This window comes from Mus caroli, unplaced genomic scaffold, assembly GCF_978045245.1.
Source record: "Mus caroli unplaced genomic scaffold, Mus_caroli_1 scaffold_9, whole genome shotgun sequence".
NCBI classification, from domain to species: domain Eukaryota; kingdom Metazoa; phylum Chordata; class Mammalia; order Rodentia; family Muridae; genus Mus; species Mus caroli.
The window spans coordinates 20,407,080-20,434,704 of NW_028227264.1; the positions used below are offsets into that span (position 1 = coordinate 20,407,080).

General features: G+C 41.3%; 1 protein-coding gene across 8 annotated transcripts in view; it reads right to left on the minus strand.

The window, feature by feature from the left end:
- Window positions 1-22,964: 22,964 nt before the first annotated feature.
- Window positions 22,965-27,625, minus strand: part of Eya4 (EYA transcriptional coactivator and phosphatase 4) — a 256,421-nt gene continuing 251,760 nt past the window's right edge. For all 8 annotated transcript variants that reach the window (XM_085842685.1, XM_021173760.2, XM_029482164.2 and 5 more), the window contains one exon: window positions 22,965-26,469. In XM_085842685.1, the coding sequence (XP_085698811.1) occupies window positions 26,389-26,469 (81 nt within the window). In that variant the 3' untranslated portion in view covers window positions 22,965-26,388. The remainder of the gene's footprint in view (window positions 26,470-27,625) is intronic.

The following is a 27,625-nucleotide window of genomic DNA, read 5'->3' on the forward strand; positions in this document are numbered from 1 at the left end:
TAACGCTAAATCATTTCCCCAAAGAATTTAACTTCAAACTAAAAAGTCAGGCAGCAAGGCCATGGAACCTAGTTTGCGACCAAAAACAAACAAACAAACAAACAAACACCCCATTTAAAATTATTTAACGTGTTTTGACACTTGAGAGGTCTTTATTTGAAAACTGAAATTTCTCCAACTCTGCATATTTGAGTTAACTATATGGGAGTTTTCAAAGTTGTGTGGGAAAGACACACCAAACTTTATACTGCATTTTTAGGAAAAAGATTTGATTTTCCCACTTAAGAAGGATTTCTAATTATTATATAAACTCAGTGAAAAATAACGAGAATCATTACATACAATAGTAAGGCAGTTTTGCCCTCTCATCTCTTTCCAGGCTTTCCCTACGCATATCCTTCTGTAAGTGCATCCACTTGGTTCTTTGTCTTTTTTTTTTTTTCCCCCAGTAGGTGTATATATTGTTTTGTAGAATATTGCCAATCTAAAAGCTTGGTTGTTGCTTCTCCGTTGTTATGTTCATGGAGGGTACATATATACGTACATGCACAGATAAACATACGTATCTGAGTATCAGAGTGTATCGATAGGAGGACCAGGTGGTGCGTCGTTACTGGCTAGCCTCTGTTCTCCAGGCCCCGAGTGCTTGCCTTGGAGATGCTGAGTCAGTGGCTAGCCTTTGTTCTTCAGGCCCCGAGTGCTTGCCTTGGAGATGCTGAGTCAGTGGCTAGCCTTTGTTCTTCAGGCCCCGAGTGCTTGCCTGGGAGATGCTGAGTCAGTGGCTAGCCTTTGTTCTTCAGGCCCCGAGTGCTTGCCTGGGAGATGCTGAGTCAGTGGCTAGCCTTTGTTCTTCAGGCCCCGAGTGCTTGCCTGGGAGATGCTGAGTCAGAGAATTAAACTCTTAGGTAAAAGTAGTTTTCAAAATGGCTCCAGTGTTTATTAAAATCACCAATGTGCACTCATTCAAGTTTCATAATGTCCTCAAGTAACACTAGATAGTTCGTGGATTTCTAAATAGTTTTACTTTGCTTACATTTCATAATTGCGCTGCTTGGTGATGAGGACGGATGCATTCACATCTTTATTTCCTGATACTCTTCATCCTTTGTGAATGTGTTGGTTCCGATGAAGAAAATACAATTCAGGGGGTTGGATGATAATCACGAAATGTGCTCTTGACTAGAAACTGAGCAAATCTCCAGTCTTCTAACAAATAACCTCTACCATGTCATCCTAAACACAGCTCTCCTCTGAAGTAGAAATTTTGATTAAATTGGCTTGTAGGGCATTGTGTATTGATGTGAGATGTCTTAGCTATAATATTGTGGCATTATCTGTAGGAGTTATGACTATGCTATTCTCAAATCTTTGAACAGATTTGGTTTATTTGGCTTTCCAAATTTTGCCATGTTAATGACAAGCAGTCCTAAGTATTTCAATTCAGTGAGTTATTTTCTAAAATTTTCAAATGTCCTAAAGTTATTTTAAACGTTTTAAGACTTGAGAAGTCTTTATAGCTGAAATCTCTGTAACTATCTGAATGATTTTGAGTCAATTGTGGTTTGCAATACATAGAATAATTTCTGAATATTGTATTAGCTTTTAGACTTGTTTGGAGGAGGAGGTAGTAGTGGTTATGAATGGCTGAGAAGCGCCTGAAAAGATTTTTCAACATCCTTAATCATCAAGGAAATGCAAATCAAAACAACCCTGAGATTCCACCTCACACCAGTCAGAATGGCTAAGATCAAAAACTCAGGTGACAGCAGATGCTGACGAGGATGTGGAGAAAGAGGAACACTCCTCCATTGTTGGTGGGATTGCAAGCTGGTACAACCACTCTGGAAATCAGTTTGGCGGTTCCTCAGAAAATTGGACATAGTACTACCGGAAGACCCGGCAATACCTCTCTTGGGCATATATCCAGAAGATGTTCCAACTTGTAATAAGGACACATGCTCCACTATGTTCATAGCAGCCTTATTTATAGTAGCCAGAAGCTGGAAAGAACCCAGATGTCCCTCAACAGAGAAATGGATACAGAAAATGTGGTACATTTACACAATGGAGTACTACTCAATTATTAAAAACAATGAATTTATAAAATTATTACGTAAATGGATGGATCTTAAGGATATCATCCTGAGTGAGGCAACCCAGTCACAAAAGAACACACATGATATGCACTCACTTATAAGTGGATATTTATTAGGTATTTTCCTCATTTACATTTCCAATGTTATCCCAAAAGTCCCCCATACCCTCCACCCCCCACTCCCCTACCCACCCACTCCCACTTTTTGGCCCTGGCGTTCCCCTGTACTGGGGCCTAAGGTTATTTTTAAGCTTGATTTGGATACCGGGACTCATGCTCGCTTTAACCTTAGACAGAACGCCCTCGCCCCCTTGTGTTCTTCTGCGGTATTGCCCGTGGGAAGACAAAACCGGAGTTTCCATGAAGGGCAGGAGAAAGGTGACTGAATCAAGATTCAGTGATCCTCTTCTAGGGTAGTAGTGTGAGGTCTTCCTGTAAACCCATGTAAGGGACGTCTTTACATCACAGACCTTAGATTTGGTTGCCGCGATTTGCTTTGTTTTTCTTCAGCCCTGAGCCACCTTATATAGTCACTCCAAGGTTTGGACCTTTTGACATCTCAAAGTCAGTGGTTACTGGTGAAAAAAAATTATTCCGTTTCTGTGATATGTTTGGCATTGTTTTAAATGCCAAAAGAATCGGGGGAGGGGGCACTTATCTTTCTGTTACCTGTTCTGGAATCTTTGTTTGGCGGAGGGACCTCATCTTCCACGGGCTTACGGTAAGAAAGTGCTTCTGTTCTTAGGCGATACCAGCCATATCTGGACTCTTCTAAGTTCTGAACATCCTCAAAGTTGTCTTGAATGTATTTGATAGTCATTTTCTATGCGATTTCCACACAGCACCAGTTCCAGAAGCTGTGGTCCGAATGTGCATCAAATGTCACTTCAAGTGGCAAAAGTACATTTGACTTCCATGTGGGCTGCTTGCTGCCAAAGGGCAGGCTGAGCAACCCATTGCTTTGGGCAAGCGCATTTCCACTTGGTCAGTGACTGACAGACTGGCTAATCTTTCCCAGCATTGTTCAATCCCTTGGAACTGACGGCCCTGCTTTGTATGGGGGCCATAGCAGAAGCTTTTGGCTGGGGAAATGATTCATTGCATCAACCAAGCACCCAAGAGGCATGGTGAGGACACTGGGCATTTGCAGCAGGAAGGAGAAAATGTCAAAGATAAGGATATACATGCTGGGAAGATGCAGCATAATACCGCAGGCAAGGTCCACGAACACAGATCAGCTCAATGGCACGGCTATGGGACCAACACAGGACGCAGTCTCTAGTGTTGCCACAAGCCATGTGTGCCTGGTTTGTATTACCTGGTTCCTGTGCTTGGCACTATAATATGACTGGACTGGACAGTCCTCAAAGGAGTTAGAGGGATTCTTTTGGTTTCTTTGTTTCTTTTGTCACTTTATTGTCTGACTACAGCCCCCCTTGCAGCTCCTTCCTCTTCCCTTTCTCCTCTGTGAAGGAAGTCAGCCCACCCCCAGAATCAGCCCACCCTCGCACATCAGTTACTGCAGGACCAGGCTCATCCTCTCCCACTGAGGCCAGACAAGGCGGCTCAGCTAGGGGAACAGAATCCACAGGCAGGAAACAGAGTCAGGGACAGACCTTGCTTCATTTATTGGGGGAGCTGCATGAAGATCAAGCTGCACATCTGCTACATCTCTCTCTCTCTCTCTCTCTCTCTCTCTCTCTCTCTCTCTCTCTCTCTCTCTCTGTGAGTGTGTATGTGTGTGTGTGTGTGGGGGGGAGTAGGTTCAGCCCATGCTTGCTCTTGTGGTTCAGTCTCTGGAAACTCCAAAAGTCCAGGTTAGTTGTCTGTTGGTCTTCTTGTGGAGTTCCTATCATCTCCGGTTTCCTCAATCCTTCTCTCAACTAATCCACAAGACTCCCTGAGCTCCATATAATGCTTGGCTGTGGGGCTCAGCTTCTGTTTCATTGGCTGCTGGGTGGAGCCTCTCAGAGGCCAGTTATACTAGGCTCCCATCTGCAAGCATAACAGGGTGGTGTCAGGGTTTGATTCTCACCCATAGGATGGAGCTCAAGTTGGACCAGTCATTGTTGGCCATTCCCTCAGTTTCTGCTCCATCTTTGTCCCTGCGCATCTTCTAGGCAGGGCACTTTTTGAGTCAAAGGTTTTGGTTGTGAGTTGGTGACTTTATCCCTCCATAGGGAGTCCTGCCTGGCTAAAGGAGGTGGCCACCTCAGGCTCCATATCCCCCATTGCTAGGAGTCTTAGCTAGAGCCACCCCATAGACTCCTGGGAGCCCCCACCCCACCCCATCTCAGGTCTCTGGCATGTCCTAGAGATGGCCCCTGCCCCAGGAGTTAGAGTTAAGAGTTTTTGTTTTTTATTTTACGTATATGAGAACACCGTACCTGTCTTCAGACACACCAGAAAAGGACAGCAGAATTTATAGATGGTTGTGAGCCACCATGTGGTTGTTGGGAATTGAACTCAGGACCTCTGAGCCATCTCTCCAGACTGGAGTTAGAGTTTTTAAAGTTATCATTGATGCAGAATTCCAAATTTGTAACAAAGTAATTCAGGATTTGAAAAAAAGGTGTCTTAATGACTGCAAATCTAGAAGGAAGTCAGAGGCAGGGCTCCACAGGCCATTTTCTGTTAGTTCTTGCTGCTTCTGCTGTATGGCAAACCACAGTATGGCAACTGACATGTTGCAAATGAGAATGAGGTCTTCAAATCTAGTCAGCTAAAGCTCCACAATCCCAGAGCTCTGGGGTAAAGGAGGCAGTTGTCTCATGAATCCAAGGCTGCTCTCTTTGTGTAACTCCCTCTTCCTTTTTGTATCCTACACATAGACACACAATAGCTACACCTGTCAGGACTGTGGCACTGCTTAAACATCTGAGATGAGAAGGGTATACGATCATGTCCACCGTGCCCTCTGAAGCTCCTGTTTGTACCTTCACTGTGGAATTTCCTCGAGAGGGCTTTGTTAGCTGTGCTCATTGCACGTTCGTTCCCCTTGGCCTTCAATACAGTGAAAGCAGAGACTGTGTCTTCTCCTTTGTGTGTCCTTAGCATTTAGGGCCAGACCTGTTTCAAAAGGTGTTTCAGAAGATGAGTGGATAAATTAAGGAACAGCAGAAACAGATTTCAGCAAGTAAACGCTGGAAAAACTGAGGCCACACCCCCTTCTATATACGCTAACTAGGTGACTACAAGTTTCATTTTGACATGGACTGTCAGGGACTTCAAAACATTAAAAAATAAATATAAAAAGCCCCCCTTTCAAGTATTAGGTAACAAAGAAAATGGAATTTAGAAGAGGGATCCATGAGTCATTAAAATTAAGTCACACTTTTCAAGTTTGTCCACAGCCTGAAGTGGAATTGATTTCACAGAAAATCTGTGTTCACTACTAAGAAGGCTAGCCAGTTTCTGATGTCAGGTTATGTAGGTGAGTAAGATATGAATAGATTCTATTTCATGCTTTTTAGGAGATCTTTTCCTTTCCTCACCATTACTTGAAGAAAAAAGCTGCCCTAACATGTACAGACTTCAGTCCATATTTTCAACAGGGAACAAATGTATTCATTGCTATCTAAGAAAATCTAATAAAATAACTTATCTGTTATCTTCTAGTGTATGTATATGCTTACACATTTTCAGAAGCACCCATGTGGTATGGGTGTGTGCACATGTATGTGTGCATGAACATGTGTGTGTTGTATGCACATACATATTTGCAGGTGAATGTGTGTTTTATTATGGTGTATGTGTGTACATACATGAGTGCATGTGAATGTGTGTGCCGTGTGTATATACATATATATATATGTGTATATATATATATATATATATATATGTGTGTGTGTGTGTGTATATATATATATATATATACATATGAGTATACATGAGTGCAGGTGGATGTGTGTGTAATATATATATATACATATATATATATATTTGCAGATGCAAGTGTGTATCATGTGCTGTGTGTAAATGTATTTGTGCAAGTGAATGTGTGTGCTGTGCATATTGTATGTGTGTGTACATATATGAGTGCATGTGAATCCATGTGCCATGTGTGGAAATGTGGTGTCTGTACGCATACATGAGTGCAGGCACAGGCATGTATGTATAAAAGCAAAATGAGATTTCATAAACTTAAGACTGTACATCTGAAGAAATGAGTATGTTTGAAAGGATCTTTTCAGAATTGTAGAAAGTACTTATGAAATATATTTCTGATAAGTGATAGTCCTCTGGCTCACATGAGAAACATCTGTTAGAATTAAATAACAGCAATAATAGAGACAATCCAATCAATTATGGAGAAAAAGTTTGAAAGCGTATTTCTCAAAGAAGACAACTGGCCACAGGTGTCAGTGGAAAGATACTTAGCATCCTATTAGAGAATTACAGGTCAAAAGCATGATAAGTTCTCACCTCATTAAGACAGTCACTGTCAAAACCCAGGAACTAACAAATGTGTGCAAAGATGCAGAGGACCTGAGATCTCTGTGTCCAGCTGTATACGAATTGTGAAATGGCACAGCTGTTACGCACGGGAAGTGGCATCGTGACTCCTCCAAAATTACAGATGCATCTAGGACATGAGGATCCAGGAGCCACACAGTGGAATACACAGCTAGGCAAACACCTGAGGCGGGCCTGGAGAACATACGCTCATACTCTTGTTAATTGTGACTGTATTAGAAGTGAGTCCATGGAAACAACCCCAGTGACTATCAATAGAAAACAGTGGCTGGAGAGATGGCCTGAGTTCTAATCTCCAGGACATAAGCAAAGAATTATCAGGTACAGTTGCACCTGGGCAAAGACACTGCTGGAGAAGCAGAGACAGAGGCTCACCAGTCTTGCTGATCAGCTACCTGCGCTCTCCACGTGCGTGTGTACACGTTATGTATTTATACATAACGGGGCAGTACATAGTCAGACAGAGATGGAAATCACCTCATTGCTATGCAGATGAGTCTCAAAGACTTAGGCTAAGTGAATAGAAAGATGCTGTGTGATTTCATTCACACAGAGTAGCTGAACTATTTATGTCACAGAAACGTCACTTAAGAGTTGTGGTTGCCAAAGACCAGGGTATGGAGAGGAGAGAACTGATATTTAGTCTGTATAGAATTTCAGTTTTGCAAAGTGAGAGAGTTCTAGATCCACGTTGCGTGACAGTGTGAATATGCTTAATGCCACTAAACAACACGTTAAAAGTAGTATGGTAAGTTTAACACTGAGTGAGTTTTGCCACAATAATAGTAATAATAATAATAATAATAATAATTGAAGCACCTTGTCTCCAGAGCTTCAAAGCGCAGCTTTTGTGCTTCAAGCTGCTTAGTCAGTGATGACTTCAGTTTCACCGAAAGCACTGGTGATAATAAAGATGACGGGACGTCATACCACCAAGCGCTCACACTTCTCCTCATCTGCTTTGAAGAGTAAATGGGTCCCAAAGATGAATTAGCATGTGGCATGTGAAAGGAAAGCAGGAGAATTGGTCCTCTGCCCAGTCCTTCAAAAACAGCCCTGTCCATTCAGCTTGCAAGCCGTTCGTTCTCTGAACAGCAGGCCCTTCACGGTCCACGTCGAGCTCATGCCTACGTAAACAACCTTCTCTCAACCGATCCATCCCGTGCTCCAGTTAGAGCACTGCAGCAGCCACAGGTTTGCCCGGAGGGCTCTCTGAACCATTCGTTTTATATTTGGCTCCGTTATCTGGCTCCTTCCTATATGATCACAGCATCTGTAGAGTCCAAGTGGAGCCACGGAAACTAAAGTCTTGTCAGGCAAGCGGTAAGGGGTGCTGCACAAGTCTGATAGATCAGCGGCTGGCCAGAAATCGGCACATCCCTATAACCTGCCAGAAGTGTAAATTCCAGTGTGCCACCCAGACCATGGGAATCAGAGCCCCAGGAGATGATGCTTAATGGTTCTGAACTTTCATGCTTTCCTGTGTGATCCTGGTAAGCCCAGAATCTAAATCTGAATCTAAACCTAAAAATATTAAGAAGTGCGCCAGCAGATGGCAGCATGCGACTGTGTCTGTCTACCCATCGAACTGGTCCTTGAGCAGAGTAAATTCTTGACAGAAGAAATGTCTGTGTTAAGGGCTACTTAGTGAAAAATAAAATGTAGTATTACCTTTGTTTCTAAATATGAAAAAGAAAAAGAATTCTATGAAAGGGCATATTCAAAAGTTAGTTTAAAATAATACATTTTTGGTTGTGAGCTCATTCCTTTAATGGCGGAGCCATCTCTTCGACCATAGAATCTGTGGGAGTGGCCAACCAATGGCTGGTCCAACTTGAGACCCAAGCCTGATACTGCCTGGAAGGTCAGGAACTAGAGGCTGGATAGCCAAGAGACCTAGGATAGAACCGAATGCAGCTGAAAAAAAAAAGTCAATGAAAGAATTCCGAGTGATATTCTGCTACACTAGTAGACTAGCGCGTAGCATAATATTATCAGAGAGGCTTCTGATAGCAGCAGATGCAGAGACCCACAGTTAAACATTACATGGAGCTAGGGAATCCCTCAGAAGAGTGGAGGAAAGATTGTAGGAAACAGAGGACTCTAGGACACCACAAGAACATGAGCACAGAATCAGCTAAGCAGGGCTCATAGAGGCTCACAGAGACTGAACTGACAATCCGGGAGTGTGCGTGGGTGTGACCTAGGCCCTATGCAGATCGGTTGTGGTTGTATAGTTTGGTGTTCTTGTGGGACCCAGAGTGAGTGGGGGCCTCTGACTCTTTTGCCTTCTTTGGGATCCTTTTCTTCCTCTTGGGTTGCCTTGTCCAGCCTTGTGCCTAGTCTTATTGTAACCTGATATGCCATGGTTGGTTGATATTCCCAGGGAGCCTACCCTTTTGTGAAGGGAAGTTGAATCTGGATCTGGGGGAGAGGGGAGGGGAGGGGAAGGCACTAGGAGAAGAGGAGGGAGGAGAAACTGAAGTCAGGATGTAATAAATGAGAGAATAAATAAACTAATTAAAAATAAAACCATATATGCATTTATAAATATATACATCTCAAATATGAATATCTAGACATCATTTAATATTGTGTGGTATTCAGAGGACAAAATGTGTGTGCTTGTTCTATTAATTATTCTCTTACTGCTAGAGAGTGAAAAAGACTCATCTCACCCCATCCCTGACCACCCTGCCATACTTTGGTTTCTAGGTTGCCTATCTAATTTATACATATGTCCTTGTTTTGAATACTGATCCTGGAAAGTTTATATTCTGAAAAAAAAATAAGTTCTGTGCAGGGTAAGCCAGCTTTCCTTACAGCCTAAGATATAGACTTGGGAAAGACCTTTTATGCTGTTAAGTGATTACATGTCATCTACATGTGTATGGGTTCCCAACAGGGGAATTAGGCTTTCTATATACAGCAGATGATTTCTACCCACAGTAGAGAATCCAGAGGCTACCACTTTCTTTCGTGTTTCTTTCTTATTTTCAATCTGTGGTCTCACCAGGAAGCTTCTACTGGCCTTGACCTCATAGCCCTTCTGCAACTGCCTCCTCGATACTAGCACACCCAGCTGCTCTTAGACACTCTGTGCTCATCAGAAGCCACAAGGGTTCACTCCTGATCTGCAGGGAAGCTTTTTGTGGGCTGCCCTCCATGTGACCTCTGCTAGGTCAGCTAGGTCATGGGTCAACCCTGAGCTGCTTCAGAGGGGAAGCAGAAAGACCTTAGGAGGCTCCCTTCAACCTCCTCCATACACTTTAGGCATGGACATTGTTTCTTTCCATATGACTGTATCCTAAGGGGCTCTTCCTGATAAATGGCCTTCTGAGTGACAAGCATAGTAGACAAGGCTGGGTGCTAGTGACAGCCAGCCACCTAAGCTTTGTGCTCTGGGCTTCTTATCTCTCACATCAATTTGTTCCTGTCTGAGATCATAAACCGTCAGGGCAGTACTGCACAGCTGGAACTGGGCATTCATCTTCCCTACCCATCTGGTAAATATATTTTCCTGATGTGATGCTGGCTTCAGCACTGCACTGCTGGGGGGCCACGGGAGCCACTGTCTGCTCCTGATCCTTTCTTGTCTTGAGATCATGTTTCATGATCTCAAAGCCAAAACTACAAGGAGTTTGATCCATGGCCAAATAATACGATTCTGGGACACAGAATGGGATTACTGGAGATAAGGCAGCCCGGCCGAGGGGCGTACCGTAAGAACATGCTTATTAGATTGTGCCCTCTGCAAGGGCTTTCCCCCACCCCTGGCAAGCATGAATGCTGCTAAGCAGACACTTTCTTCTGCTCCTGTTACAATCACAGGTTTGTGTTCACTCCTAAAGTAAAATCCAAAGTGACAGTGGCCCGCTGCCACTCAAGAGCTGCAAGCTGTTGTTAGTTCACTTGGGGACAGGGCCTGCTTTCCAGCTGATGCAGCGCCCCAAGAACGCCAAGTGGCAACTCCTGTGCTCTCACAGGTGCAGGCTATTTCTTCCTGAATGAATCACCAGTTCTCCTCTTAGCTCTTTGTGGCACTCAGGGCTGCTTACCTCAGAATCACCCAGAAGCGACAGTCTCACACTTCGTCCCAAACATCCTTGATGCGCTTTACGGCACTGCTCTCTGAATATGGTCATGATCTAGCTCTGAGGCAGAGATCAGGGACTTACCTATAGAAGAAGCTTGGAAATCAAAGGCATTGTCAACAGTTGAAGACCAAGGGTGATTGTTTAAATAGAGCCAACATGCAAAGGCAAGGACTGCATATATCCAACCACTGTTAAAGACTTACTCATCCTATCTGTATCCATAGATTTTGTGAAGTCCACAGGTTCAGCTAACTGCACATGGAAAACAGCCTACTCAATATACATCCCATTCATACCCAATGTGGACAGATATTTTTCTTGTCAATATTCACTAAGTAATCTACTGACATGGCACGTGTGTTGTGTTAGGCACCAACAGTAATGTAGAAATGATTTCAAGTACAGAAGGGCATGTGCAAGCTATATGACAATACTATACCACTTATCGGAGGGACATAGCATCTTTAGGTTCTGGTATTCCAGGAGAAGAAGTGCAGTAACCAATCCTCTCAGCTTAATGACTCTTCAAGAAGACAGAACTGGTCTTGCAATTTCTTTACAGAAGTGGTCAATGCCAGTAAACACACCCCCAAATCTCCCAAAACTATACAAACAGTAAGTGTGACGATGGAGAATGTTATGCGGGTTTATTGTATTGCGTTTCAATGGCATGACACTTGTATTCAGTAGGCATGGACTCTGCCATAACTCTTGTCTGCTTACCTGATTTCACTCAAGCCCACAAGGGCGTGGCAAGGTTGAGTCTGCAGCTTTCGGTCAACTGGCAAGTTCTGCTGAAAGGAAGTTCTTACCAAGCAAGCCTGAGTGATACCAGCTGAGGCAGAACCTGACATCTGAAATACTATTGGCTGAAAATAAGAGCGGGGAGTCCAGCACTCCCTGACATGTGCTGATTCACACCCTCCCCGTGCATCTGGGTCTATTTTGGTCTTACTCCTCCATACTTGCCTTAGTTGTAAGTGTATAAAGAACAATGGTAATGCCCCATAGTATTAGGAGAAATGTCAGGGCAAATTCAGATATTCTTGAATTTCCCAGTGAAAGTGACCAACTTGCCACAGATCTCTCTGGGTGTGAGTCAACACACAATAGTAAACTTCCCTAAAATAGTTTGTGACTTTTTCTTGTAACTGAGTTGTGTGTTTCTCATGTGTGAATTCTGTAGATGGCAATACAAGCTGCAAGGTGAAAGTCTAGCATGCTGGCCTGAAGCTGTGAAGCATCAAAATGCTCAAACTTTTAAGTAGCGGTATAGGACCCTTTACCAGTTCTCCTTTTGCACACGGACATTGCTTTAGATGAGGACATTTCACATGCATCATTAAATGCACCTTGGATGCCTGGCAGTGTGCAGAATATAAGCTCCATGAAGATAGGAACTAAAAATACACTCAGTGCTCCTCTCAGGAGGAAGCGAACCACACACCATCAAGCAGCTTGCAGGCAATTAATGAATATCTAAATACCAGAATGAACAGCATCCAAGTTCCTGGCAAACAGACTAGCCAGGAAAGAGTGCTGAAGCCAAGAGAGGATTGTTGTAAGACACAGAGGCAGTCCAGGGGAGGGGCAAGTGGAAACTTCCTGCTTCAGTAAAGATGCAGAGCCTGTGCCTGATTGTTTCTAGAGAGAAGCCAGACTCTGCCCTGGGGAGAAGTAAAGAAAGAAGGGAATCAGAACCTCATACAGCAAAAGCAGAAAGGAAGAGAGAGAGAGAGAGAGAGAGAGAGAGAGAGAGAGAGAGAGAGAGAGAGAGAGAGAGAGAGAGAGAGAGAGAGGCAGAGAGGCAGAGAGAGAAGAGGGAGGGAGAGAGACAGAGAGAGAGACAGAGACAGAGACAGACAGACAGACAAGAAGGATCCTGTGCACTTCTTGAGTCTCTCTCCCAAGTGCTGCTGCAAGGGACTGAGTCCTTCGCCAGTGGGAAACAGGTGTCTCCTGCCAATTAGGATTTAAACATCAACAGGGGCTTCTTGAGAGAATGATAACAAGCCTAATTGCAAGCAGCAGCTGGAGAGCCCTTGGCTGCCCCAAGACAGGTTTTACTAATCCCCATTTTGCTGGGCGCCTGGCATCAAGCTGTGGTCAGCTCCGCTGACATGGGGCTGAGGCTGTAAAATGTAGAGCAAGTATTTAATAGCCAGAGCTCAGTAGGGCGAATCTGAGCACTCAGAAAGCTGACCATGTGGTGGTCGAGTAGACACAATGGTGCCATCAGTAAGTCCCTCAGTCTCTTTGTTACTGTTGGCCCATTTTCAGAGTCCCTTTCCTCTGTGCATACTAACAGCTGGGAGTGTCTTTGGAGTGTGGCCTCAAAATGATGACTGATTATGATTCCTCTTTATGTAGACATGCACCGTCTATTATACCCCTCCCCAAGAGAGTGAAGTCAATGAAGTGTGCTAGACAGAAGAAAAACAAACTGGAACCAAGTGGGAAGCTTTCTCCCTTGCTAGTTTCCATAGTGCCAGAGGTTGCCAGGCAGGCATCCATGGAAGAAGAGTCACCACTGGTCTTTCCCAGTTTTCAACCTTGCTTACTGCCGTATCTATTGTCAGGCAAGGTCTGCTGACTGATGTGATAATGGCACATATTATCCAGGTCTCCCTCATGCCTTCTGAATCCCTACTCATGTCTAATCACTGACATAAGAATCAATGCCCAGCGGATGATTCTTTACATTTCTACCTCCCAGAGGAGGTCAGAGACCCAACTCTCAAAGCCTCGCTGACCACTGCCAAGTCAAACAGGACAATCGTGTAGCTCCGCTGTTGTTGAAGGAGTCATTGCTTTGCGCCGCCAGCAAAAACAGCCAGATCCAAGGCACATTCCTCCGTAAACATGTGCAAACCTCTGCTGTGGAATGCTTGGGCATTCTGCTAGAATAGCACAGTGCCAGCCCAGCAGAGAGGAAAATGAAACCAGAGACCTCACATTTGCTCACAGAAATGCATAGGCTTCCAATGCTGAGGGGTCGTGGTCCAGAGGATTAACAGCAAGAAGGATTTTTAGTGAGCAATTTGCATAAATCCTACCTCTCTGCTGAAATCTACATGTAGATGTCAGACAACATACAAATGCAATCTTTTAACACTAACATCTACTCAAACCTTATTGTACATTATCCTTGTTTTTTCCTAGTAAAACTCGGAGAGAAAAACACTCCACATCTGGCCTTCTGCTATTTCCAGCAGAGTTAGAAAACCTTAAGTAGTGGACTCAAAGGACTGGATCCTGTGCTTCACTGATGGATGGATTGTAAAGAAATTGTAAAGCAATGGGCAGTTTGTGAATGGAGCAAGTGGCATGTGATGGTCAAGTAGGCATGTCTGGTGTCACAAAAACATAATACACCAGATTGCAGTTCTACTTTTTAATCTCAACAATGGGCTCCCAGAAACTTAACATAGTGGCTTATAATTGAACGTTGCTACCATTCTGACAAAGGGGGTTAGATTATACCAGACATTCCCTCCCCCGCCCCCATACAAAGAGAAGCAAGTCTATTCATGATGCCATTGAAGAGTCCTTAAGGAATTGAAGGGGTTTGCAGCCCCATAGGAGGAACAACAATATGAACTAACCAGTACCCCCAGAGCTCCCAGGGAATAAACCACCAACCAAAGTGTACACATGGAGGGGCTCATGGCTTCAGCTGCATATATAGCAGAGAATGGCCTAGTTGGTCATCAATGGGAAGAGAGGCTCTTGGTCCTGTGAAGGCTCTATGCCCTAGTGTAGGGAAATGCCAGGTCCAGGGAGTGGGAGTGGGTGGGTTGGTGAACAGTGGGAGGGGGGAGGGGATAGGGGGTTTTTGGAGGGGAAACCAGGAAAGGGGATAACATTTGAAATGTAAATAAGGTAAATATCTAATAAAAAATTGTGATAATGATGGTCAAGTGGCTCTTCACAGTTGATGGCTTCTTGCAGGAGTTGGGAGAACAACTCGGTTATTTTTTAAGAGACAGGCTATTGAGAATCCGATCCTACTCCAAGAGTATATGAGTAACACAAATTGGACTTTGTTTTGTTTTGTTTTGTTAGGGGTGGGGGTAGGGTGTAAGAACAGGAGGGTGTGGACCCAGAAGGAATGGGAAAAGAGTGTGCTTGGGATTCATTGCATGAAATTCCCAAATAATTAATAAAATTATTACGTTGGGGTAAATACAAAGAGCATGCTCTACCTAACCCCGACTTGGCAGATGCTAAGCTGCATCTGATTGGTTGATTGGTTGGCTTTCAGGTTTGTATTCACTGCAGCACATTGTCAACATATTGACTCAGGAATTTCAAGGTCAGCTGACCATTTGCTTGTTATCCTGGCTCCCGAAGGGAAATGTATTGGTCAAACAGTATTGAAACAAGCATCTCATAATTAATTGTTGGCAAAGCTATAAACCCCTCTGCTTTTCCTGGGAGTACAGAGTACATTGCTTTTCCTTATTCTCTGTGACCACAAGACCAGTGCAGTAATGGCTCACTAGTTCATCTCATCAAGTCACTGCTACGAAAAGAGAGGCGATATTCCATTTTTTAAAAGCTTCTCAATTTTCTCCTTTTCTTTTCTTTTCTTTTCTTTCCTTTCCTTTCCTTTTCTTGTGGTTTTGTTTGTTATTTTGAAATAGGGTTTCTCCACATAGCCATGGCTGTCCTGGAATTTGAGACCTGGTTGGTCTCAAACTTATAAAAATCTACTTGCCTTTGCCTCCCAGGTGCTGGGATTAAAGGTGTATACCACCACGCCCAGCAACTTCTCAATTTTCTTAATTTCAGTAGAAAAATAAGCAACGGTTCCTGAAATTGCCAAATGCTTTGAATTTGCATGATCCTACCTAATAATGTGTCACAATTTGTCAATGACCTAAAATGCCTTTCTGTTTTGATAACTTTGCTGGTGCTTTGCTACCTGTCCCTGTGGGAAGGTTTAAACTTTAGTGCCACAGGAGGCAGTTGAGGCCCATAGAACCTCTTGTTGAACAGAGGGGTCATGTCTTTGACAAATGGGAAGACACATGATCTTCTAAATTTGGGGATCGTTTACAGTTCTGTTTCTGTCAAATTAATCATCATTTTGGTGACTGCCTCATTAGCAGTGACTATAATACGATATTTTGTTGTTTTGTTCCTTTGCTTGTTATAGAATCCAGATAGTCCTAGGTCTTACTACATAGGCCTGGCAGCTCAGTAGTAATCTAGAGCTAGATTGGCCTCGTTGTTCTTAACTCACTGATCCTGGAGACTAAGGGAAATAACACATATTTGATGTTTTAAGTTGTTGCCTCTTGGGACAATTTATTATCAAGTTCTTGATAACAGAGTCAGCAGTGGATAAGTCTTTCTCCAGGAGGTTGGCCATATATATATATATATATATATATATATATATATATATATATCTGTAAAATTACACTACCCTCATCCTGCTTTGACTCTTCAGATGAGGGTGGTGATAACCTTGCCTTCAACTGGACTCCTAGTGTCCAAGTTTTGCCACTTAGTGTATCAAATATGCATCTGGAGTTACAAATGACTCTCTTTCATTATTGAACAATTGGGGACAAATTTTGTGTAAGTCCTTGACCCCCTGCAGAGCATTGATGAGTGGTTATTTATGGTTGGTCCTGAGTCATTACTACATGACATCCCCACATGGAGTTTACACAGAATTTATTGAGCAGCTTTCAATGATGAATAGGCTGAGAAACGCAGGCAAAGGGTACGGTCATAACAGTACATAAATTTTATTTTCATTTGGCATGAAAACACCTGATTTCCTTCAACACTGTAAGCATGTCACAGTATTAGGCAGCGCAAGGCTGACAGATCTAGATTTCATGAAGACATTTTTTCTTTTTAAATAGAAACATCCCTTTGTCCCACTGGACTCCGCTGTTATAGATTATTTTCTTTTGATTTGTTTTTATTAGATTTCAGTTTGTTTTAATTAAAAAGAAAACCAGAGAGAAAGAAAATGAAAAGTTTTTCCAAGATGAAGTTGGCTATGCTGAAGACATTTCATGTATTTTTCTGAAACAGAGGTGGCCTCAGGATACAGTATTTTATTGTTAAATTTGGCAAATACCTTGTTTTATAGCTCATAGACATGATCAAAGTGTTTATCAGGTAATGCTGATAAACTATATTTAAAACGAAAGCACAAACAATGTACTCATTGTGGACAATGTGGTCATCACTTAAGGAAGAGACTGTCAGGGTAGGAAGAAACCTTACTTCTAGACAAAATAAGAAATAAGTAATTTCAAATTTAAACTATTGTCTTGTACAAAGACAGAGAAATGTGCCAGCACAAGCTTCGTTACTGTCAGGTTCATAGAATATTGTTTTCTTTGCATGTGTTTCCTAGTACAAAGGTGCTGCCCGTTTCTGCAATTGAAAAGTTTGCTTTCATGGATTATGATAATAAACAAAATAATAAAAATGGATTCTACCTTATCTGAGAACTTGATAATTGATTTCTCAGCTTGAGGGACAGTAGGTGTTTATCTGAATTTTCTCAGGTAATAAATACCATGTAACTTTATCTTTGTCTGTTTTGTGTTATTATAGCAAAATACCGGAGACTGAGCCTTTTATTTGAAAGCAAGGACATTTATTTAGCTCAAAGTTCTGGCATTCTAAGAACTGTTATTGGTCTCATGTGATACAATCAATGGTGTGTATGTGTGTGGGGGTATGTGTGTGTGAGAAAGAGACAGAGAGAGAGAGAGAGAGAGAGAGAGACAGAGACAGAGACAGAGAGACAGAGAGACAGAGAACTCAAAATAAGAGAGGATGAAGAGAATGAACTGAGAGAGCAAACTTACTTTATAAAAATTCACTCTTAGAGTAACCAGTTTTGTCCCAGAGTAACCAGTTTTGTCACCCACTCCTACGAACAAACCTGAATCCTTTCCCAGTGTGCACACAGATGGCTTACAAGCAAGCTCTACTTGTTAAAGCTCCAATCATCTCTTTCTACTTCTACAGCATGGGCTTAGATGTCCAGTGCTTGAAGTTTTGAGAGGAAACCATGGTATGTTATAGAAAACCTTTAACTGGCATGTGGGTTCTCGTTGCATGGAATGTTGGAGATTTCACATTCTTTAGTGGGACCCCCCTCCCTTCCTCTAGCATGTTGATTGCCTATAAGTAGGGCTGGGATGACTTAGGGTTATAGGTAAACTGGTTTTCAATGAGATAAAAGTAAGGGAGTATGTCGAGGATGTACTTAACTAAGTAAACTCTCAACTGCATTCCATAGACAACTAGATAATGTGGTCTCTGGGTCAGAGAAGGTATAGGGATGGAGTACTCAGATTCCAATGTTTACAAGGATGTGAAAATTTCAGGGTGACATAAATTGAAGTTCCAGGACTCACCTGTAACACCATAGTTTAGAGAGGGCAAAGCAATATATTTAATCTATCCCGAGATAGTTTATACACAGTCCTTGCCTTCCTAGACTCAGATGTCTGGGATGTTCTATTGTTTGGAAAAATAGGTGGGTTCTCATTTGCTGTTGGCAAAGCTCTCAGTGAAATTTTAAAACCTATCATTCTACCCTTTCTCCACAGTATTGGTGCTGGTGTCTCTCCTATCCTACTCCTTAACTGTGGTAAAATTGATGGAGAAATAATTTAATGGCTCAGATCTGCTGATTTTACAGGTGTGTGTTTGCTAGTTCTTTTGCTTTCTGTTCACGTACCGGAGATTACTGCCCTCTCTCATAAAATAATTTATTCCATCATAACTTCTATTTTAATGGTCACCATATTTTTTAATACATTAGTCTGTCTAAGTGACTAAATCATGTGTCATTCTGTTGTGGAGACTTTTGCTAATGTTTTATTTCTTTGCCAAATAAATTACTGTCATATTTGTTTCCAGGCAGGCGTAAGCTGGCAAGGCCTTGCATGTGTAAGTCCCGGAAGGAGAAGCTCATAGAGGCATTTGAGTTCTCCCAGGCTATAAATCCAGACACAGACCTCCCTACTTTATCTTTTTGGAAACCAGGGCCCAGCAGAGGATACAAAAACAATGTTAAATAAACAGAAGACCCCAAACAACAACAACAACACACACACACACACACATGATGCATTGCTGGCATCATTCCTATTTTCACAATGATGACCCAAGATCATACAAATAGCAGATGTTTTAAAATTACTTGTGTATGCATGTGTTTGTATATGTGTGTGTGTGTGTTTTAGATGCTCATGCCATGGCAAGACTGTGAAGGTCAGAGGATACCATGTGGGTCCTGGGGTTTGAACTCAGTTTGTCAGTGTTGGCTACAGCCTTTACTCTCTGAGCCATGTTTTTCAAATAATTGATGTGATTTCATGAAATTATTTCAGATTTTACTTACTGCTTTTAGAGTGATTTAGCTGTGATCTGGCAAAGCATTTTAAAAAAGCAACCAGGAAATTGCTCCAGATTCAACAATTTGAACAACCTTGCTTTGCAACTTCTGGCTTTTCCAGATGAACACTTCTCAATACCAGAGTCATCTCCAGCCAGAGGCAAGCAGTCAGCACTAATAAAAACCTCACCAGAATCTTCAGCCTCCTTTTCTGGCTTTGTTCTCTTGGCAGCTGCATTTCAATCTATAGAATTCCCAAGCAGATACCCAGAGGTCAGGGTGGCTGTGCTTGAGGACAGGAGAAGCAGAGGTCAGATGTGAAGGTGGCTATGTCGGAGGACAGGAGGGGAAGCAGCAAAGGTTGTAAGGCTGTAATTAGTTGACCCATTAATTTCTTTGAATCTACTTCCTTCTTTCCATGTTTGTGGTAATCCAGGAATCAATAACACTTTGGGGTCCTCTGTCAGCCTCTTAAGTCCCACAATCTTCACAGTGTGGCCAGAACAATAGTGTGGAATTGGAATCTGGACACAGACACCCTCTGACACTGTGATCTGTCATCCGGTGCCTTCTCATCCAGGATAACATAAACTCTGTATCGAGAAGCTTCTCACTCTAGCTTCCATTGTCTGCAAGGCATTCAACACTCCATTAAGAGAGCTTCATTAAAGTTCTCTAACCTAATGACCTTCTCTCTCTTTTCTCTCTTCCCTCTTTCTCTTGTGTGCTTTTAACTTAGCCTAGATGCCTCCAATCCCATCCCATTCCCCATGGCCTTCATTTTGTTCTTGAAGATTCAGTGTGTAACTCATTTTCTGTAGGATGTGTCCCCTTGAAGGCTGGCTAGGCATATATGTATGAAGTGATCCACCATGTATTGTATGCTTACCATTGTACCCCATAGCTCACTCAGTACCTCATGTCTCCCAGGCTCTAGGCTGTGTGGAGTTTCTGCTTTGATTCTATGAGACATGCTTACTCCATAATCCCTCCATGTACCCAAGTGTGCACCCCTTTTCCATTTCACATGTTTATTGAAGTTTTCCTGGGGAAATCAGCTGATATCAGCAAGCATCTGCCAGGCATAAAAAATCAGAGATATATGGCAAGAATACAGAGTGCCTGACAGCCAATGAGACAGTGCATGGCTAGGGAGGACACAGGCCCTAGATGGGAGCCTATTGTTGGTTTTCCAAATTATCCTGTTGTCAGATTACCACATACATATATGTTTATACCTGTAGATCTGTGCTGCTCTCAACTGTGTTCAGAGAAGATTATTTTTGCCTTGGACAACAGCTACTGCAAAGCCTCATAACTTGTCCAAGTGTTGAGAAAGTATCACCATGACCCAAGGCTCAGGGAACATGGGATGGAAAGAGCTAGAAGAGGTGGGATAGTCCTGAGAAAGACTTCTGGATGTGATGTGACCAATATAATCATGAAATCACAGGAGCACAAGGCTTACAAGATCAATCTAGCTGAATTTCCATAACATATGGGGTGGGTCTCATGTGGTCCGACCCTTGACTGGAGAGTTATTGGCAGTTGAAGGCTGCTGGGTGAAAGAGTCAGTTTTCTTCAGGTTTGTGGACTCTGGAAGGTTGCCTATTCTTTAGTGAATGCTCCCAAGACCATGCCCTAATTGAACACACTGCAATAGATGTATGAGAAGGAGAAGTTGGGAGGAAGCAGGTATGTTGCAGGAGTTCCAGGGCAATTGGAGGATGTGAGGAGGAGGGAGACATGATTGAAAATAGATTTGGTATGCATTAAAAAGTCTTTTAAAAACTCAATTCAGAATTATGAACCACAGAACTTTCAAAGAAATGTGTTTTGTGCATGATTTTTCTGAAATACTTTAATTCAGCCAAGCACAGTGACTTTGTAAAGTTAATATATTTTTTAAGTTAATGTGGTGGTTTCTACCTATAATCCTAGCACTTATGAAGCTGAAACAGGAGGATTGCCAGAAGTTTGGGGCCAACCTGAAACAGATAGTTAGTTGTAGGCTAACCTGGTTGACAAGGGAAGACCCTGTCACACACAGGAGAACAAAAACTCCAAGCCATAAACAGAATAAAATACTAAGGAATCAATTTATGGACCATGAGAAGATCTCTTTTTAACCCAGAAGGTCATGCTCAGTTTATCTACAACCACTTTTCAAATATATCATTACTTATATCTATTTGTTATTTTCACACAGCAGTAGGTTACCAAGCATTCCAATATGTTGTAGATATATTTTGTCTCAGCCAACTTACCTGCATGCTTTCTTTGTCTCCTTCTTGTCTGGTAGTGTCATTAGAAACCATGTTAATTCTAGATGGTGAACATGTACACCTGTGGTTTAGACATACACCCCACAAGCACTGCTTGAGTGCCTACTCTGTGACAAGAATCTTCAGAGATGCAGAGTAGAGCAAATCAAGATCTGTAGACTCACAGAGCATATCTAGGAATGGCCAAGTAACACCGAATAAAAGGCGAATCAAATACATATCACATTAGATAAAGTGAAGGGTTAATGCTATTCAATACAAATATGGAGACACATCCATTGTTAGAGATTTGAACCTCGTTAGCCACATGAGAGTATTGGGGTGAAAGACCTGAAAGAATGTTAGCACAGATGCAATGGAGATAGATGTCTGGTGAAAATCTTCCAAAGGAGGAAGGGCTGGAGATGAGTCTCTGCAGAAGTTGGCTGTCACTGTGGGCCCCAAAATACAAATATCCAGCAATAAGAAACTGACTGGAGGAGAGTGGAGTGAGAAGATGAACTACTTATAATCACTGGACCATTCATGTAGGTTACATAGGTCATTGTACAATGGCACTTATGCTGAAGGAGGCTGTCAGGCAGTTGGCGAGACACTTCTGGAAGCCTAGGAGCATGCTCTGATTCAAAGGATTGTTCTGGCTGCTGTAATGACAGGTACTCAAGGGGTCTGAGGGCCTAAGCAGGATGCTCAACTAGAGGCAAATGATGATGCAGGTGGAAAATGACTGTTGCGCTGGAATGGTCATTGTGCAGAGATGCAAGGTGGCTGGGTAGCAGCATATTCTCTGCTTTGGGTGCATTCATTTGAGATCGTTCATCCATGCAGGTATACTGAACAGGCAAAGGAGACATACTTGTTTGAAGACCAGGGGATAGGAAATTTAATATATCTCAAAAACTCACCTTTCAGTGGTAATTAGATGTTCAAAACCAGAAAGAAGTTGGTCTAGTCAATTTTAAACACATCCAATGTATTCTGCATATCTCAATGAACTTTTGTATGGAGTAGGGTTTGTTGGAGAATCCTCACCTAATTCCCTCTAAATTTTGTTAATTTGGACGTTAACAGTTTTCTTTTTAAAAATGTGAGTGAGTAAAATCAGTTCTGAAACTTGTCTTTAGTCTTCATGTCAACAATATCTTTGTGAAGAAATGAACACAATAATGTGATACAAAATACTAAATTCATTTTATAAAAACATGTTTCTATTCTCTTGGAAGATTTGAATAACAATGAGCCATAGATTATAGCAGTTACAACCATGTTCATCTAAAGGGACTTTCTATAAATATTCTATTACTTTGGCAAGATGGTTCAACAGGTTACAGGACAACCTGGTAAGCTGAGTTGAAACTCATATTGTGAAATGGACTCCCACAAGTTGATGTCTGACTCCACATGTGTATGTGGGACCTGGAAAGTACACACCCTTACACATTCAGACACACAAATATAAATACATATAGTAAATGGCTACAAATTCAAATAGATACTCTGACCATGAACACATTTTGGTTGTATTATGATTGTACATGAATGAATGAATATTCCTATATGCAGCCCACATCTTCAAAGACCAGCCTTTTTTACTGCATTTATTAGGGACATTTACTGTATTATACTTTAGTTGCTCTTCAATGAAAACGCTTTTGCATAAGAAGATGAAACACTACATTCAGAGACCTAAATATGAATTCCACAGGATTTAGAATCAAGCAATACTTGCACGTTAAAATCTCTACAAAATGGATGACTGAAGACAAAGTATACAGTTGCAAAGGTATTTATTGAGAAATAGTAAAGATGTACATATTTTTACAAGCTTTTAATATTAATTTACATTTCTTTAAATTATGTAGGCCCCAATAATCTATACTTTACTAATACATAACAGAAACCCTTGACTTTGACTGTGAGATTCCCTAAAACGCCACCATAGCTGGGAGTCAAAATGCAACTTTGGCTCATGAGGCTTAGGTTTGTGTTGAAAAGAAATACTAAACACCGTATTCACAGAGAATTGTAGGCTTGTCACCAACGAGTAGGCTTTACAAAACAAACTTCACAGTAGGGCGTGCTGTTGAAGCTATTTTGATCTTAGCTCGCCAGACAGTTAGTACCTATTTTTGTACACAGACCATATAATCTTAAAATCTTATTTTTACCTCTGAATTGGATTTGCACATTTCTTCGGGGTTTTTAATCATATTAGATGTATGCTATAATGTTGTAGTTAGGCCACCTAGTTTCTTACTCAAGTGATAGGGTCTTGATATTTTTAAGGTGCAATATAAGGCAGTTATTTTTTTTTCTAATATTATACCAAGCTTGAATATGTAATAGCCCAAACCCCATCTGGTTGGAGAGCAGTTTTCAAACTCATTTATAATAAGGCACGATATTCTACATAAAAATAGAAGGTAGGAACTGCCCGCAGGGCTGGTTTTTTATTTTTATTTTATTTATTTTTTTATTGCTGTTTGTGTGATGTGTTTTTAGAAAGATAGAGCATTTTCCTGTCCTAAGGTGGGAAGAGAAGAGTTGTAGTGTGACCCTGCTCAGGTGACATGACTAGACTGGGCCATGGCTTTCTGGCTGTCACCATTGTTGTGCTGAACAATCTGTTTTCCATCAGCCTCACTTGTAGGTATATTACACTGGCTGCCTTCCCTTAACAGATATGCAGGGCGGGAAAAGGGGGAAGGGATAAACTGGAGCAAGGAGGAGGCCAACAGCCAGTCCTTAAGCATTTGGAAAGAGTATGCCTCTCTGTCCCTCAAGTGGAGCACTCTAAGAAGCCTTGTTCATCAGATTTCAAGAAGAATTTTAACGTTTGATGTAGAGACACAAAGTCTATCAATGAAAGAAATTGGCTGTGTGCCAAACTGACTTGGTTTTAGTAGTAGTACTAAATACGAATGAGTTCCAGTAATAAAAAAGAAAATCTTTGACCTTTTAACCACTTTCAAGCTGAAGACCAGAGGAGTATAAAATTTATTATTAATGGTATTAGTATTAAAATATTCCAACCATAATTTGCCACCATAGCATTGGGGAAAGGGCAACCAAAAGCCACATTTAAAAAGTAAGGACTAAGATAAGGAGTCCCTATCTTATGCAGAATTATCTTATCTTCAATCTACGCATTTGTAAACAGGGCCACAGCATTCTCTAAAGAAATACATCCCTCCAGAGTATTCTCTGTGATCTTTGAGCAAAATGCTGGCCTTATTTAAGTTGCAAAAGCCTCAGATGATGACCTCTTATGAAGCAGCCTCAGATGAGACTAAGAGCTGGACTCTTGGATCCATCTCATGTCATTCAGAATGCAGAGAGATTCAGGCACTCACACCATTAGAATATTTTCCTTCTTGAAGTCTTAAATTTCCACAAGGCAAACCATGTCATAAGAAACGACAGGAGAATCTGTATTGTGTTACCAGTATGGGCTATACACCAACAAGACAAAAAGACAGGCACACACAATGCAGCCAGGCTCTCCCAGGAATGAATGCAGGCATTGTTCAGCAACCATACAGGAAGAAACCAATGTATTCCTGTCTGTAATGGGAAGACACTGGGCTGGTGTGTTCTAAGGAGAGTGAAAACCCTTTTACTGTTGTGATCTGGTGATGTTGTCAAGATAGAGCTTGTTTGATAATTAACTTAAGATGACATTATATAAAATATTCATAGATTCTGAGTTTTTTCTTGAGAGCTATTTAGTATACCTGCCTTCTATCACTGATGATACTTGCTTTTGCAACAGCATGAAAGACAAATGCAATCTGCTGTGCCTACTCAATGTGTGTTTTAAGCTACATCCATTCCATAGCATGTTCTAAAAATGACTTTGATGATATTTGCTAAATGTGCACCATGATATTGTCCCCTTAGCAACTTGCACATATCCAGTCTTAAACTAAAATTGGGTGTGTTGATATGAACATGGCTCTTAATTTTCCCCCAGAAAACTGTAAGAGAGGACACTTGAGACTATATATATATATATATATATATATATATATATTTCACTCTCTAAATAAAGAGCCCATAGTCTCCCAAATCTGCTTATGATTGGGTGTTCAGATAATTGGCATATACTGAATACTGGAATCGTTTAGAACCCAATTAAAATGCAAGCTTTCTTGTATTATTATTGTTACTGGTTTCTCATTTTAACAAATATTCAGTTTGTTGATGTTTCCATGTTAAACTAATATCTTGAATTTTAAATTTGGTCATGTGAAGAATTATCACAAAGGTTTTTGTTTGCTTGTTTGTTTTGTTTGTTTGATTTTGTCTTTCATTAACTACAGAGAGTTTAATCAAAGTTACATTGTAACACACAAATGCTGTCTTGTCTTTAAGGCACAACACATCAGTATGAACATTCTCTTTGCCAAACTTATAAAAGAGACAATATTATATTCCCATTTCCCCAGCCCTTTTCCCACCCTGACAAATAAAAGAAAAATTGCATCCACTTTCAGAGTCAGCTGCTAATAAAGTCACAGTAAATTATTTCCATCAATAATTTACACAAATTACAGGTCTAGATAGGACTGTCGCTATCCAGTCTGAGTGCATTCCGATTCAGATTTTCTGGGCTAGGTAGGCTATAAGTCAGATTCAAACCTCAGGGTTGAGAAGAGCTCCCATTTTGAGGAATGTTTTCAACCACCTTGTCAGAGGCAGAACAGGCGCTGTGGCTCGGGAGGGTTCGAGTTCTTTACTAAAGCTGTTAATTCTTGTTAGGACTCACTCGATACATGTCAGCAACTGCCACAGATTTTTGTTATTATTATTTTTTAAACCATGAAAGTATTGTAAAGGTAATAAGACCATAGAGCTTCCTTTCTGTAGCACTAAAGTTTAATTCCATTCAGCAACCTGAATTCTTCACTCTGGAGTTTTCATTCCGAGTATGATTTCATCCATTAAGACCATTAATATATGTAGAAGAAGCCAGCGGCATTGGATCACACATAAAAATACAGTGTACTTGAAATATAAAAACAATGGATCCCCAGCTAGAGAATACAGTTACAAATACTCTAGTTCCAGTGCTTGATGTAGAGCCAAGAGGTCCGAGTGGCTTGATATCCTCCAAAAGGGCATGTTGTGCTGTGTGGTCAAGACAAGGAGAGAGGGGAGAGGTAGAGGGTAGGAATGAAGAATTGGAGACAGATCGTAACCATCATTCCATGGAGACAGGAGCACACACCCAGATGTGGTGTTCACCCGTGTTCAAGGGAGGGAGTTTAATAGAGGCCATCTACAGGTGGAAGTCTGGTAGTACCAATGTGGAATATTCCAAGGAATAGAGAAATAGATCTGAACTGGATTTTAATGGTACAACATCCAATATTGAGTTTCCTTGCTAGTTGAATCTCTACTCTGTAAATCAGTGTTACCGAGGTCAACACTGGGGAAGGCAAGTTGGCCTAGAAATCCTGCAAGGCCTGGGAACAACAGCTATCAGTTAGCACCGTACCTTTAAAAGTCAATTTCTTGGTTAAAAATAAGATAAATTTAGGCCACTAACTTCCTAAACCCATAGTGTTTGGCAGTTTGAAAGGGAAAGAGAGTGGATTTGTATCTGTGTAAAAAACAACTTGGAACCAGATTAAGGAAAATAAAAATATGAGAATTGATCATATTCTTACTTGCCTCAGATAACTGATAACTTAAGCTAGGAGATGTTTGGTTTATTTCATGTGTACAAGTTGGAGAGGGAGAGGATGCAATCTTAACAGGGATGCACATACCATTTGCAAGTGGGCAGACAGAGTATTAAATGGTATGCTGCCTTGTGGCCTTCTAGAGATGTGCTACTATAAACTACAGCTGTGCTACTCAGAGTTTACAGAAAAGATCGACTGGAAATAATACCTGAGGAAATCTCACTGGAAATAATAATAATGAAAAAATATACTTCAGTCAATTGCAGAACAATAACATTAATTATTACATTGAACTTAGAACATCTTCTAAGATGTATATAAATAGAATGTAGTCTTGTATGCAGTGGAAACTATATACATGGAAACGATATCTTGTTTTAACATGAAGCTTTATCATTATCATTATTACTATGGAATTCTTTGCTATTCAGCATGGTAGCTACTAACTACATGTGGCTATAAGTATTTAAAATATGTTTAGTCCAATTTAAAATACATTCTGAATTTCAGACTAAGACCAATACAGTAATATAGACATCATGTCAATAATTCTTATATAGACTAGATATTGATATATAATATTCTATACAGATTGA